This window comes from Schistocerca nitens, chromosome 2 (genome assembly GCF_023898315.1).
Source record: "Schistocerca nitens isolate TAMUIC-IGC-003100 chromosome 2, iqSchNite1.1, whole genome shotgun sequence".
NCBI lineage: Eukaryota > Metazoa > Arthropoda > Insecta > Orthoptera > Acrididae > Schistocerca > Schistocerca nitens.
The window spans coordinates 1064449305-1064466463 of record NC_064615.1 but is presented as its reverse complement, the minus strand read 5'-3'; the positions used below and the strand labels follow the sequence as shown (position 1 = coordinate 1064466463).

The 17159-nt window shown below is 38.4% G+C and overlaps 1 protein-coding gene across 1 annotated transcript in view; it reads right to left on the bottom strand.

Annotated features, from left to right (window-relative positions):
* The window catches only part of LOC126235542 (uncharacterized), an 86985-nt gene that overhangs the window by 34666 nt on the left and 35160 nt on the right, over positions 1-17159 (bottom strand). The window contains exons 5-6 of the mRNA XM_049944259.1: positions 13366-13440; positions 12865-12930 (exon numbers count right to left, since the gene is read on the bottom strand). Coding sequence (XP_049800216.1) covers positions 12865-12930; positions 13366-13440 — 141 coding nt within the window. The remainder of the gene's footprint in view (positions 1-12864; positions 12931-13365; positions 13441-17159) is intronic.

The following is a 17159-nucleotide window of genomic DNA, read 5'->3' as shown; positions in this document are numbered from 1 at the left end:
CTATGGTTTTTGGTGGAGAGGGCAAAACAGTGTTTTGGAGTTGCTTGTGCTTGGGTTTTGTGGAGTGTTAGAAGGGAATTGTGGAGGATGTGCTAAAGTGAAGAGATCAGCTAGGCAGGGTTTGGGTGCTATGAGGGGTTGACAATTTTAGAGATGTTGCACATGTGGTGAGGATTGCGCAATAATAGTATCTTGTGGAGGGAGTAGAGGTTGTTCTGGGATGTCTGTGGTGTTTTTGCAGGAACAAGTTTGTGAGGGATAGGGACTGGTGGAATCTTAAAAGGCGAGGGTCATTGTGAAAGGGGGGGTGGGATCCGTAGAAGGGTATTTTTAACGTAAGGCCACTGATGGGGACTCCATGGTGTCAACAGCTTTAAAGGAACAGGTGCAGGTTTTAGCCAGGAAGGGATTCTTTCCTCAACTGGTGCACAAAGATGGAGCAGCAGTTCACTGGGGTAGAGAGGATGTTAGGACATGGGAAATGGCAGAGTGAAAAAGGAGAACTGGATAATAATAGCCTGAATGTTGGAAGAGATTTCAGATTGCAGCCAGTTGTCGTAAAGTCACTCCAGGATATTATGACTGGACACCTGCCAGTCATTTTCTGGCGAGCCATTGAAGACTGACGAAGACATTCTCTGCTCTGTGTTGTATTCTATCTATTGTCACACATGGGTCAGAGTCATGGAAACAGAAGGACCACACGCCTGGCAGCAGAGCTCTTGCTGTTGGAACTGCAAAGATCAGCTGTCTTTGGCGCTGTCACTCATTGCAGTTATCAGAGTATTCTGGCATCTTTGTTAAGAGCAAATCTCAGGAGATAATGGGATTCCATGCATTTTCCAGCTGGTAGCCACTGACAGGGTTCATTAGATTTTCCAAGATGTGTATTTCAATGGATTCCTTTATCAAGGAGTCCCAAAAAGATGTTGCTGTAGCCAAAATTTATGTTTTGTCATACTCCATGGAATGTCTGTTGGAGATACAATGTTCTGCAATTGCGGACTTGCTGGGTTGCAGAGGGGCAACTGTAATGTTTGTGTTCTGTGCAATGTTCATCCACCATGTGTGTTATTTGTCTATATAGGCCATACCACACTGGCAAGGTATTTTGTAAATTCCTGCCTTCCGAAATAACAAATTATCATTCACTGATCTCAACAGGTCCAAAATCTTAAGATGGTGGGTGGAAAATCACTTTCACCCAAAAATTACTAAGGATTCTTGCTATTTTGAAGGAAATATTTCCAACAAATGGAAGAAAAGTTAGGGACTTTGCTGGTGCATTCTCATCTTTATCCACTTCTCGGTTTTAGCTGAGAATGTCCTGTTAATTTGCCAGGTCGAGTATCCATTGTCTCTGAACACTGTCCTTAAATGTGCAAGCTCTTTAGGCAAACTCTCTGCATCTGACACTGTATGAGCTCTGTGTACAAGGGTTTTGTGGGGTCCTGCCCACTCGTCTCTTATAGGGTGCCTAAACGATGTTGCTTTCTCGGATAGCTATAGAACAACTCAAGCAAATCATATTAATGGTTTTTCTTAGAATAAAGTAGATTGACAATACTTAACTTTGATTTACCATGTCATATTGTGAGCTATTGGCGACATGCAAAATCACAAGTAACAGCTCTTTTAGTGCTCTCTTCTAGTCCGCGTCTACCAGTGTCCGTCTTCTACTGGCCCAGGATGACAGAAGCGGCGCTTATATTCTCTTCGGATAGAGGCTGCTCCTGTCATGGTGTGGTCCTAGTTAGCAAACTATTGGTTGACGTTGCCTCTGCTCTTGCATTCTTCATCTTCATGCCGGTGCTTATCGTTATGCCGGAACAGGTTTTAAGCACACTCATGGTTTGAGATGGGCGATGGTAATCTGAAGAGTGCAAGTACAGATCAGTGTGAGTGGGCTTATGATAAACAGAATTTCCCAGAGAGACATCACTCTTCTCTGTAATCAAAACATCCAGGAATGAGAAATAACCATCGTTCTCTAATTCCATAGTAAATTGAATGTTCTCATGAATGGAGTTAAATAATGTAAAAACTCCATTAACTTAGCTTCTCCGTGGGCCCATACGATGAAAGTATTGTAAGTCCACACTGTGAAAGTATCATCCATGTACCTCCAAAAACAGTAGGTTTAAGAACCGCTGATTCCTGTGCTCTTTCCTTAAAAGCCTCCATGGGGCTGCCCATGGTGATGCTGTGAGTCTATCCAAAATATTCTTGGTTCAGTATAAAATATGAAAGCAAGGTGTTTGCCTAAATCATACGTTGGGGCATGAATATTACTCCCTATAGGCAGTAAAGGAAGGTGGTCTTTGTGCACTTTAGGAAGACCATACAGTCTCTGTGGTATACAGCCATGTGGGCTTAACCACTTGATGGTCTCTGGAGGTAATGAGGAAGAATTCAGGAGTCTACACCACTTCCTTTGCACACATCCTATAGGATAATGATCATCTTCATGCTACAGGGTCATGATCAGTCTTCATGCTGTAGGGTCATGATCAATCTTCCTGTAGTACACAGTATCACTAAGTAGGCCATACATTTTCCCCAAATACAAACTGTGAGGTAACAAAATATTTGAGTTACCTCTGAAGCTTTCAGCACCACTATGTCCTGATCCTTTCTTCATAAATTATATTACTGCTCTGAGGAGGAGCTTTCAAAAGAGCATGGCAAGTTTCCCTTCTTATTTCTTCGGTAGAATCCACAGGAAGGCTTTGTACAGCTTCTTCAACACTACTCACAAAATTTATCTGAGGTAGTGCACTACGTGTATGGCAAAATTGAATCTTTTACCTAAACGCCACAGACAGCTGATCTTTGCAGTTCCACCAGTGAGAGTCCTTCCACCGGGCAGTGTGGTCCTTGTGTCAATGTGACTCTGACACATATGCAGCAATACTCTCAGCATGCTATACAAGGCAGAATGGAGAATGTCTTCAACAGTCTCTGATGGCTCACCTGAAGATGACTGGCAGGTGTCCAGTCAAAATATTGTGGAGTGAAGTTTACAACAACCAGCCACAATCCCCAAATCTCTTTGCCAGAAAAATTTTAAATTTCTCAACAATATAGTCTGAATTCATTGAGGGTAAAAGGTGGAAGAAATTGTGCTGGGAGCGATAGGATGGTTTTGTGGCATGAAAGTTATTGACACATGCAGGGAAAAAAGAAAGAAAGACATAAAATTCTGACGGGAGGAATGTGTGGGAATGGATGGGTCGATTCGGAGGTTAGATGCACTGGTTGGTTGTTGGAAGCTGTTCGTCACTGTGACCCACTGGATGGATGTCATGTAGAACATCATGCAGCACAGTCATACCAGCTGCGACCAGTGCTACAGCATGTCACAAAAGTCATGTGCCATCACGTGGGCTGGAATGGGTGAAGTATATGTGTAACGAAGGCAGATGGGAAAATGTAGGACAAGATGTGGACAGACAATCAGAAAGACAAACAGGGTGTAGATTACTGTAATATACTGTTGTCACATGACAGAAAAGACATCTGAAACTGAAAGATATCAGAAACTCACTTGGACATGGTAGAAACTGCGTAAAAGCTGAATTTAATTTGTAGAATTTTTAACGGTTGTTCCTTAAAAGTGGACTTTCTCTTAAAGCACGGTTCATTAAATAACATTGTTCTTATGGGAGTTCCACCAGGACCAACAGAAATATTTGTTAAAATCAGGATTTCCTTAAAAGCAATTTGTTAGTTCCTGGTTCTACTGTATTTATTTCTGATTTCAGACTACTTTCTCTTAAAAGTACAGTGCATATGTTGATACCTTAATGAGTACATTAAGGGTAATTATGGAACCTTACCCTGTATTCTTCAGTTACCAATTGCTAAGTTTAATTTTTTTGTTCTGACAGCAATAACAAATGTTACCTACCTTAACCACTACATGTTACCTGTGCACTACTCATAACTTGCAATTTGGTGCTCTAATGGGTGTTTCTGTAACCTAAAATATGCCACATAAACAGTGCTATCTAAGCAGCTGTTTCCAAAAATATAGAGCATGGCTGACCTATATTGGTAACTGCAGTCTTCTACCTGATAGTGTGAGTCAAGAAATCTGGTTCCAAGATTGTCACAGTATCAACAAAGGCTCTGACTTAGGCCTTCCACCTCGTTCCAAAGCAGAGGACCATGATCACTTATCAGTAGGGCGATATTATAAACCATTTATTGTGCTTTTACCCCACTAACACGGCTATAAGTCTTCATCCCTTGGGGTGATACATACCACTCTAGAGAACTGATGTGTATCATAATGCCTTCTTACTCAAATGATACTAGCAACTAGAAATTATAAAATAACTTGTCAAATGTGAAGGTGCAGATATTGTGCAGGGGTTTTATTTTTATTTTACACATGGTGAGCTACATCAAAAGATGAAGTGCTTCTTTACCATGGGACAGGGATCACAGAGATTTTTCAAGAAGAAATATCTGCCCAGATGCACAGACTTCCAAAGCATGTTTATATTAGCAAAGAACTTTCGTCAGATTACTTTATTCAAGATAGGGAATGTTGACGGAGGTCAAGTAATACAGTTCATGTATGTGTCAATGAAAAGAATATATGAACTGTTTACTCATAAGTAATATTGAAATTTATTAATAGTACTATGGTGAATCAATAAGAACAAAGTCGGAGAAGCAGTCCAAGACAGAGCAAAGATAGATGAAATTATTATCAGACTTAAAGTTGCACACTACACTCTTCAGCCATCTAAACTTATGCAAAAGCAGGAAAATAATGCAAGATGTGCTCTGACTTGAAAGACCTCACTGTCGGTTGAGTGTTAAAACCTAATCTTCTTTTTCTTCCTTCCTCCTAAAGATCTTTTCATGAATGTGACATTACATTCCAAATTTCCTTTTCTGCTGACATAAGTCATAACTTGCAAGCACTGGTTTGAACAGCTGCTACAGCCACTTCTTCATCTGAAACCAGTCCCCCCACCCAAAACAAGTCCATCAAGGATTTTCTTCCCAACCTACCTGCTATTTCCCTACTGGGCTCCATCATCCACCACACATTAAAACAACAGGGTGTATACGGGGACAAGAAGGAAAAATTCCCGGATTTTTCCCGGATATCCCATTTAAAAAATATGTTTTTTCCCGGGCGAAAATACACTTTTTCCATGTTCAGTAACAGTAGGTTTTCCATAGATTTTCCCTCAGAATAGTAAAACTTATCAATACTTTGAATGGTTAACGTTTTATACACTCACATAACACTTCCAGGAAAAAAAAAAGAAAAAAAATAAAGAAAAGACGGGGGAGAGAAGTTTTGGAAAGACTTTTAATGAAAAAAAGGAGAGAAGTTTTGGAAAGACCTTTGATTTGCAGCAACATATGCGGTGCATATTTTCGTATTAACAAAATATAAATTCGAATTGCACCAAACACAGCGCATTAGTTTCCAGAGCGCTGAAACCAAGGTTGCGATGTCCTTTTGTAAGCCAATCATATCTCACGTGATCTCGGCAGCCGATGACAGCAGATATTCAGAGCATAGGACATGTGTTATAGTCAGCCAATAGCAAGATCACTGGTTAAGTAGCGCGAAATCACAAAGAGGAAAAGTTAATGGTTTACATTAATGTACGTAGTATAGCTACAAGAAAAGCTAAGCTTTCACATATAATATTGATCTCTAAGATTAACAAGCTACAACAGAAGCTAAGCTTTCACGTGTAATATTGATCGTTTTTTTGCGTGTGTTATACTTTAAGATACATCACACAAATGTGACAGTAAATTTAAAATTATGACATAAATGTCTGGGCTCGAAATTCTTGTAAGTGGCTGGTCCTCAAACTGTTCAGTTTTAAATGCTCTGTGATTTAGAAATCCATCCCACTTTCTCATACGTAACATAATTCATCTTGCGTAAAAAGAAATTTACTTTGAAAGTGACGCTTTTCGAACCACACGGTGCCGCACAAGAAAGTCTTAAATGAAAAGTGCTCCAATAAAAACGAGTGTAAAAGTGTGAATAACTGCAAGATTTGTGACAAAAAGGTGATGAAAGGTATTCGGTGTAGTAACTTTCTGCGTTGGTTCCACGAGAAATGCTCAAAAACAAGCATAAAATTCGTAACAGACGAATATTCATGGTCTTGTCCTACATGTGCTAGTAACAGGTGCGAAAGCAAATTTAGAGACATTATCAAAGAAAAGGACGAAATAATCAGAGTACTTCAAAGTAATATGTTTGATCTAAATAAAAGATATACTGCTCTGAAGGACAAATATACGCTCTTGGAACAGAAAATGCGCATATCTCCATCGCCAGAGGTTAATAACACATACAATGTAAACAAAACGGAGATGGTGATTACATCTACCAAGTGCATCTCAACAAAAGAAGACATTCGCAATCACAAGGAATCCACGAAAGACATTTCAAATCCGTGCAATATCGAGTTTTTAAAAGGAAATGCTATTTAGAATGAGATTTTCACCCTGCAGCGGAGTGTGCGCTGATATGAAACTTCCTGGCAGATCAAAACCGTGTGCCCGACCGAGACTCGAACTCGGGACCTTTGCCTTTCGCGGGCAAGTTCTCTACCATCTGAGCTACTGAAGCACGACTCACGCCCGGTCCTCACAGCTTTACTTCTGCCAGTACCTCGTCTCCTACCTTCCAAACTTTACAGAAGCTCTCCTGCAAACCTTCTGTAAAGTTTGGAAGGTAGGAGACGAGGTACTGGCAGAAATAAATCTGTGAGGACCGGGCGTGAGTCGTGCTTCGGTAGCTCAGATGGTAGAGCACTTGCCCGCGAAAGGCAAAGGTCCCGAGTTCGAGTCTCGGTCTGGCACACAGTTTTAATCTGCCAGGAAGTTTCGAAATGCTATTTGTACAACGAACAACTTCTCACCAACGGAAAGACGATTAGTGAAAAAGGTGAAACTCTTTGGCGACAGCCATGCACGCAACGTAAGGGAATTATTGATAAACAATGTTAATGACAGTGTGCGTGTTTCTTGTATTGTAAAACCTGGAGCAGATTTTGACTACATAACAGCAAGTGTTAACGAAGAATGTTCTGATTTCACAACACATGATTGTATTGTTCTTATAGGAGGTGCTAATAACGTCTACAGAAACGAAGCTAGTGCTTTCAATAAAAAATTGATCACAGTACTGCGGATCCTGCATTTCACCAATGTAATTGTAACCATGCTGCCGCTACAACATGACTTACCAGACTGGTCATGCGTAAACACCGAAATTAGACATACTAATTCGAAACTAGAAAGCCTATGTTCAAAATTTGCAAATGTTAAGTTGTTAGATGTTAGCAATTACAAAAGAAACTGTTTTACATGGCACGGTATGCATCTTAACAAATGTGGCAAAAGGGTGCTTGCATCTGATATAAGTAGGGGCCTCGACGAGATAGCTATTGTTAATGAAAGGAAAAATAAATCTGTCATCGTCCTAGGTGCTCCTCCTCAGGGAAACTAATAGATTGGACCAATTCCCATGGAATTTGGTCCAAAAATAACAAAATATCGCCAAAATGCAACATAGGAACACAGTCTCCCCAAAACTCAAGAGTCATCTTTCGTTATATATTATCAAAATATACAGTCAATAAATAACAAACAGTTAGAAGTTGAAGTCTGCCTTTCAAATTGCAATATAAAAATTGACGTTATCTGTTTTACAGAGCATTGGCTGAAAAATGAAAACTTTCAATTTTTTAACTTTCCAAATTATACAGTTGGGAACAGTTTCTGCAGATCAAACAGCAAGGGGGGTGGCTGTGTAATACTTGTCAGGAAGGGTACAGTATTCCCCATGTGCAAAAATACTAATCACTTAAATATTGAAAAGCATTTTGAACACTGTGCAATAGAAATTAAGCAGCCTAATGTAATAATAGTCTGTATTTACCATTCTCCTGACGGCAACATAAGCCAGTTTCTGAACAGGCTTGAAAGTATCATGTACTATTACAAATCCAAAGGTAAGGAAATTATATTGTGTGGTGCTTTTAACATAAATTTCGCTAACATTTCGTGTACAGTGAGTGATGTCATAAACCTCTTAGCAACTTTCAATGTCCAAAACATTGTAAATGATCCAACCAGAATAACACGTAATTCAAGCAGCCGTATAGATGCAATATTCCTGGACTGTGAATCTCTTCCATTTACCAATGTCTTGAATTGGGCCAATGGACTCTCTGATCATCAGGGTATCTTGTTATGGCTTAATTTAGGGCAAACTAAAGACAAGTCATTATCTACTTTCATTTTAAGAAGGTACATCAAAGACCCTACCAATATTAGAATGTTTAAAAATCTACTTCAGTCTCAGTCAAGGGACATTGTTTACAAGGAAGATAATGTAGATAAGAAAACTTCAGTATTCCTTGACATACTGGGTCATCATTTCAATATGGCCTTTCCATTAAAACAAATCAAAGTACAACATTCAGCCAGAAAAACTGATAACAGGTGGATCACGAAGGGTATAAGAATATCATGTGATACTAAGAGATCACTCTATGAGCAGAGCATTAAAACAGACGATACAAATTTCCACAATTATTTCAAATATTACAAGAAGATACTTCGTAAAGTAATATCTGAAGCAAAACGACTAGCAAATAAAGCATACATAAATGAGTCTAATAACAAATGTAAAGCAATGTGGGATATTGTCAGAAAAACTTTACGAACTGAAATCAAACAAAAAACACCGGAATATCTTCAGCACAATGGCCAACAAATAACGGACATCAAACATATCTGTGACACATTTAACAAACACTTTTCAGGAATAGCTAACAGCCTATCATCTGGTCGCTCTTCACCAACAAAATCCTATCCTCCAAAATGAATAAGATCTGACAAATCAATTTTTCTAATACATGCAACTTTGAAAGCGGTTCTGCTAACTATTAAGAATATGAAAAGTTCCCTCTCATCTGGCCTTGATGGTCTACCTGCCTATGTAATAAAACAGGTTGCCAATGAAATAATACAACCACTTTGCAACATATTCAACTGCTCAATGAATACTGGCATTTTCCCTCAAACTCTCAAAACCTCCAAGATAGTTCCGTTACACAAGAAAGGGGACAAACATGAAGTCAACAACTACCAACCCATATCCCTTTTCCCAACTGTGTCCAAAATTACCCCTTCTCCCAACTGTGTCCAAAATAATTGAAAAAATTGTATATACCTGTATAATGTCCTTTCTTGTAAACAACTCCCTACTAACAGCACAGCAGTTTGGTTTTCGTAAAAATAAATGAATCAATGAGGCTCTCTTTTCATTTACTGATGAGATAATAGAATCATGTAATGAAAAACATTATGCTTCTGGACTTTTTATTTATATGACAAAAGATTTGATCTAGTCAACCACACACTACTACTCTGCAAACTTGATGCATATGGTATAAGAGGAGTCTGTAATGACTAGTTCCAGTCATATCTATCAAACAGAGGGCAGCTGGTGGAAACAGCAACAAATGACGGAAGAACAGCCCATTCAGATATAATACCAGTCACATCAGGAGTCCCACAGGGTTCAACCTTAGGCTCCCTCCTCTTCCTTACCTTCATTAATGACCTCCCAGAACACCTACCCTCAACAGTACCTGTGTTATTCGCTGATGATACAAACCTCCTCTCTTGCAACATTTCTCCACACTATGTGAGAGCTGAGCTAGTTGACAGCAGTGAAAGGCTCCTATACTGGCTCTATGAGGACAATGGAAATGAAGTCCCATGCTTCTTTACAGAGCGTAGGGGAACGATGCGGGAGACCCGCACCGCCTTACTAGGCAAGGTCCTAATGGAGGTGGTTTGCCGTTGCCTTCCTCTGACCGTAATGGGGATGAATGATGATGATGAAGACAACACAACAACACCCAGTCATCTCGAGGCAGGAAAAATCCCTGACCCCGCCAGGAATCGAACCCGGGACCCCGTGCTCGGGAAGTGAGAACGCTACCGCGAGACCACGAGGAGCGGACCTATGAGGACAAACTCCTACTTAATATGAAAAATACGACTCATATGGTCTTCTGCCCATCAAACAATAACACATATGGAACCACTAATTATGGACAAGAAAGTTATTGAACAAGTCAGTGAGACTAAATTCTTACGTCTCTGGATAGATAACACACTGCAGTGGAATATCCACAGAGAGAAACTACTGTGTAAATTGAGTAGCCTGTGCTATGCCTTCAGAATTCTTAGTCAAAGCTGTGATGTGACCGCCATTAAAACTGTATACTTCGCACTAGTGAAATCAGTCCTCTCATATGGCATTCCATTCTGGGGGGCAATAAAAAGGAAAATATTCGTTATGCAGAATCGAATTGTGAAGGTCATGTTAAGATTGCCACTGCACACACCTACCAAACCAATGTTTAAAGAACTCGGAATATTACCTGTGCCATGTATATACATCCTAGAGACTGTTTCATATGTCAGTAAGAATCTTCACCTCTTCAAAATAAATAATGACATTCATGATCATGAAACCCGCGGTATAAGCAACATTCATCTAGATAATCAGAGACTCAGTAAATGCCATGATGGTGTGAGGCACATAGGCAGCATACTTTATGATAAATTACCTTGCCCAGTCAAGAATAATAAAAACTCTTTCAGGAAGAAAGTTAACAGTATATTGCTCCAGTATTGTTTTTATTCTGTTGCTGAATTTATGGAGACCAATTTATGTCATGTGTAGCTTTAATTTAGTCTAATATGTCAATCTTGAATGACTGTAATGTAGATATGTATTTTATGTATTCTGTCATATAGTCAATGTAAGAAAAAGTATTATGCTCCAACGATTCATTGCTGTAACTTGTATCCCATGTCATGAACATGATTTCGTGGATAAATAAAATAAAATTAAAAAAATACTATCCAGAGATTGTTAGAAATGGGTTAGATTTACCAGTTGCCAGAGAGCACCAGAAAACAGGCATTATTACGCGTGCGCAGCTGCAGTGGTGTAGGAAGTCCGCATGTTTGTTTGTATAAAGCACTAAGAGAGCTTACATTACACCGTAAAAGAAACAGGGCATCAGAGGATATTCCTAAGAGCATTGGAATTTCATAAACCATACTAAAATGCATAATTCGGCTTGAAGTGCACATTGGTTTTTTCCAGATTCACAATTAAGTAGGTCCCACCTAATATTAAGCTTTTCAGTGTGGTTTTTGGGATGTAAATTTTCTTGGAGTACCAGTACTCTGCGCTCTCATTTTTGGTTCTTTATTATGGCTTAATGCCATACATGGCAGAAGATTATAACGTGCACTTGAAATTCAGCGAACAGTTGGAACTAGCCAATACTGTGGAATGAAACACTTCGTTTCAAATAAAATGATTGCCTCAGTGGAAAGATTAATAAAACCAAATTTCTTTAGCAAACTTGCAAAAATAACTTCATTGTTCTGCAATTAACTTGGAAATAAAATAAAATCAGAAAACTGAAACAAATAATATATTTTTGCCCTCCGTAATTATGTGAATGTATTCACTTGATAGCTCCCGGCCACAGAAATCCGTTTTGTTTTCATTTGACGTGGGAGCTGTAAACGAAGAGAAGCAGCCAAATCACGTAACTTAAACACGGATCACATGGAGACTAACCCCCTCCCCACTGCAACTCAGACAAATCTGCGCATGCGCGAATCTGGCAGCCAGGGCATGTGAGAAAAATTTTTTCTCGTTTACATCTGGCTGCTTGTTGCTACTGCCGATACAGCTAACAGCCACACTTCCAAGTAGTGGGAAGCGGGAAAAGGTACTGCTCATACGCGAGTCAACTGCCCACGCGCATCAGCCCGTTTGCAACTGGTCAAACGAACCTAATTGAACAAATGTGACGTCATGCTCATAGCATGCAGTTTATTGTTACGAAGAATTATATAGTCTTCACCCTACGGCCTTTGACATATTTTTGCTATTTGCAGACACTTATGCGTGCATGGTGTTTTGTTGTTGTAAATTGCACATTTTCTTTGCCACTAAAGTTTTTTTCCCCCCTCTCATTTATATTTTACTGCTGCAGTATCATTCTCCACTAGCAGGATACAGTAACATTTTTTGCTAGAGAATCAATTCTTACCAGTCAAAATTACAAAAATTTAACTGAAAGCTAAAACAATGAAAAATTCCCAGAATTCCGAAAAATTTCCGGGTTTTTCCTGGTTTTCTCCTGGATGAAAATATTCCCGGGTTTTTCCCGGATCATATACACCCTGAACAATAACAAGCAATACCACACCTTGCAGGAAGATTGACCCATTCCAAACAGGTGAGATAACTCATGTCAGCTTAGCTTTTTTTTCAACACTGGGCATTCCTGATATCCGTTGTTACAGGGAACACTTCTAATATTGTTCAGAATTTATGCACTGAGCACAGTAGCAGAGTGGTAAGGCACTACACTTGTATTCAGGAGGATGTCATTTGAAATTCCCACCTAACCATCCACATTTAGTTTTCAATGATTTCCATAAATCGCTTAAGGAAAATGCCAGGATGGTTCCTTTGAGAGGTCACAACCAATTTCACTTCCCAGTCTGAGTTTCTGCTTCAAAACTAATAACATTACCATCAACGGAATGTTAAACCCTAATCTTCCCGTTTTCCTTTTCAGAATTCACTTACTAACAACATGATGAATCACTTGGATATGTATAACAAACTGCAACAATAGCATTTCCATGGTTTTTTATTCTATTTAAGGTGGGTGTTACAGCAATAACTCAGTCACAATATGAAACTGAATGACCATGCAACTTATTAAAGTAAAACAATATAGAACTTACCTATCACATGTAGATGGTACTGCCTTGGAGCCCATGGGATTTTCCTGTGTATTTTGTGTTTTACTGCTAAATTAGATAAATAAAGCATTCATTAACACCATAAAAGAAAGAAAATCACTAATGGCAAAATATCATAATAATTACCTATATTATGGGAAGAATTTGTTACTCACCATATAACCGAGATATTGAGTCGCAGATAGGCACAACAAAAAGACTCTCACAAAATAAGCTTTTGTCCAACAAGACCTTTGCCAAAAATACACACACACACACACACAACTGCCAGACACTGTGGTCATGATTGTGTCAGTTGCACTTGAATAACTGTGTGTGTGTGTGTGTGTGTGTGTGTGTGTGTGTGCTCTATTTTTGACAAAGGCCTCATTGGCTGAAAGGTTATTTTGTGATAGTCTTTTTGTTGTGCCTATCTGTGACTCAGCATCTCTGATATATGGTGAAAAGCAACTATCCTTTTCATTATATTGTTAAAATAATTACCTGTCATATGCAGTCTGTGATAGAACAGATGAAGCCCTAGTAATCATGGAATTTTCCTGGCTACTTTGGACTTTACTGCTGAATTGTATGCATCAAGTGTTCACCAACCACATAAAAAAACATAAAAGTTATGTCATAAAGTGCATAAAAAACAAGTTCACAAACTACTATAAATTAAAAATTTATGGCTAGATTGCATGTTTCAATTAGTTTTAATTCCACACATGCACAATGCCAACGATAATTTCAAAGAAATAAAAACATTTGTGTATTTAAGAACTCTCATATGTACTCTGCAATAGAGAAAGTGAAACCTAAGGGTGTATAGAATTCTTCTGTACATTTCATATTTTATTCCTGAATCAAACATACCAAATATTTACTAAAATTACATAGACTTCTTTAATTCAACATGTAGTGATGTGTTAACTTCGCCAATAAAAATTACCAATACAAATATAGCAAAACTTGTTCAAAGCAGAACTACATAATTCAGAAATCTAACCAAGCTGTACAAATATTTCACTCACAACGCATTCAATATATTTTTATAGGCTAATTTTCTGTATGTATGCAGGACATGCCTAATGATGAAATGGAATGCAAGTTTTAAAACTTAATTAACCTTCCAATAGGAGTGCCTTCTAGTCGGACAAGGGAGGTCGCACGTATCTCGCAGATACCACTTGTTGTTAATAAATTTTATGTATTTTTAAACACTAAATTTTTATCATAAAAGCAATATTAGGTATTATTCATGGGTTACAAAAACAAAAGCAAGGTAAAAAAAATTATTTAAAAATAAACTTATGTTTCAAAACACATTTTCTTCCCACAGCTTGTCAAGGTACTGACACTTACTTTCTTTGTACAAATGTCAAATTTATATACAGGATTATGCTTGAAATTTTGGTTTCTCAATATACTAAAGTTATTTAGAAGTTGAAATACAATAATTGGAAACATTTCTTGGATGTTGTAAAATATACCATCTATATATCTCACATTTGAAACAGGTTATTATTTAGAAGCTGAAATACAATCATTGCAAACATTTCTTGAATGTTGTAAACAAATAAACTGTCCGCATACTTCACATTTGAAACGGGTGATTCTCGTTTTCTTACTAACTAAACATGGCCTACATCTTTTCTTCAGAGGCTCCTGAGATAGATCTTCACCTCTTCTTTGTTGCTGTCGGTGTTCATCTTCTGTTTGCGACACATTTAAAACTTTTGTACGGAGGTCTCCAGTTACTTGTGTACTTCTCCTTCTTACATGTTCATGCACAAGTCCATTCAAAAGATATCTGAGATATTTTCTTCTCGTGAGATTATTGCTGGTGTTCCCTTTCCAGATTATAAATGAATTTATGGCAGCAACATTGATCATCGAAAAAAACACCACCAGAGGCCATCGCTTCGTGTTTTTAGCAATACTGAAAGACCGACAAAGTTTGTCGACAGTATCAAAGCCTCCTTTTTGTGTGATTGTAAAAAGTTACAATTTTTGGTTTCTTGAGATCATCTGTTCCTTCATCGATTTTTCCATCATTGTGAAGGCTGGATATCAACAAAACATTCTTGTACTTTTTTGGAACATATGAAACAAGTGTTGCCTCTTTGCAAAAACCAAACAGACTGGAGTAGGGCTCTCGCTTTCTGGTCGCTCTGAATTCTGGAGGTATCAGAGGCTTATTTTTATGTAATGTGCCAATGTATGAAATTTTTTTTTATGCCAATTTCTTTACCAAGTTGAAATTGTAAACCAATTGTCGGCTGTTGTATTTCTCCCACTTTAGAAAATGGGTGCTGCTAACCTTTTCACATAAGATTGTTTATTGCTCACAATAAATGGACCTTCTGGTTGAGTTCCAGTGTACATTTCCATATCATATGTATAATACAGCTGAGAGTCAAGAATAGCATACGTTTTTATGCCATATTTGCTTGGTTTTTTGACAAATATCATATGAAAATGCACCAACCTCGAAAAGCCTCGAGTTTTTCATCGATTGTGACATTTTCACCAAGTGAATAGAATTTGTGACAGTTCACAACGGATTCTTCAAAATAATTCTAAAATGAGCTAGGCAGCCAGTTTTTCTTCGGTCTCCTTTGTTTCCACATCATCAAAACGAATAGATCACATTAAAAACAGAAATCCTTTTGTACTCATGACAGTTACGAACTCATCCATCCACCATAAGTCGTCGAGATTCAGACGATTCACGTGGTACATCCCAGCGAGATAAAGCAGCCCTAATGAGGCTCTCATTTCCACTGTGTCTGTCTGTTGAGCGTCCCTTGGACGAGAATAGTTATCTTGTATTGTAAGAATAAATTTGTATTTTCTACAATACACTCCATCATTGTGTCAGAGATGACGCATTTCCATGAATCTAGAATATTAGTCATGTTTTTTGCAGTTCCAATTACTCCGTGCAGATGAAGTAAAATATTTTGTTTACCTTGTCTTTGCCTGTTCCTTGGCCTTTTTTGCCATGACCAAACCTCACTTATTTTTTTATTTTTCCTTTGAACAGCTTGACATGTCAATTTGGTGCTCTCATCTTTGTTGTCTTCAGAGCTGGGCTGAGCACCAAGTTCCATATCAGAATCTCCATCTCTTTCCGATACGTGCTCTTCTTCATCAGTGTCACTGTCCTCTATAAAACTGTTGTCCTGATCATCCTCATCATCGGTATCATGCAGAATTGCATTTATCACAGCTTCAACATCCAAAGGATTGTTTAAATTATACATCTCTTTGTTCCCCATAGTACCTAAGAAATAAATATGTAACAAAACTGAATAAATAACATGATGCAAGCACTGAAGGTCGCGCATATCTGACACATATAATTTAGTTTACTTGCATTGTCGATTCGAGACACATGTAAATTCACCATGTACACTACTTTAAATTCCTAATAAGCATTAAACATTTAACAATAAATAATGGGAAATGAAAAGTTAAAAGCTTACACGGGGGTCGCATGTATTACTCAGATATGAAACACACATTACTAGCTTGCTGTTTACTGTTGTGGGCAGCGGCCAGGACTGAAGTAAGGTGGGATTGAAGGAGGAGGCTAGAACAAAGGGGAATTTCCCTCCCTCCCGCTTTCCAAGAAAATGTAATGAACAATGTTGCTTCGTGTCTGACACATATACAAGCCTGTCGGAAGGTTGTATAATCTGGAAAAAGATCTTATGCAGTATTAGTCAATTACAATAGACCACATTATTCATGTCTATAGAAGGACGTTACTTTTGTACAGCCCAAAATGCCGTTACATGAAAGAGGTGATCGGTGAAAGAGGTGATTGTTGATCCGTTACGCAATGGTTTTACCCCCCCCCCCTCGATATTGTTGATCCGTTACGCAATGGTTTTACCCCCCCCCCCTCGACATTGTTGATCCGTTACGCAATGGTTTTACCCCCCCATCGACAAGTTCCAAGCATTCTAAAAAAAAAAAAAAAATGGATTACCTGCATTATTTCCTGCCAGTTTCAGCTGACTTGTAGCAATGTAAGTGGCAATACTGTGTGAAACAAAAAGTATGTGTCGCAAACACTTTACAAAAAGATAAAAGTAATTGAGAGGCAAGCCAAAAAGATAAACTCCCTGTGTGCAAAATAATGTTTGCATTTCAAATGCAGTAAAACAAAAGTAATGGGGATAAGATATGGGATGGATGGATGCAAGGGAACAGCCAAATGAAAAGAAAGGTGAGGACGAGGAAAACGAGGAAATTAACAGGGAAGAGTGGGAATGGTTTGTAAGTGT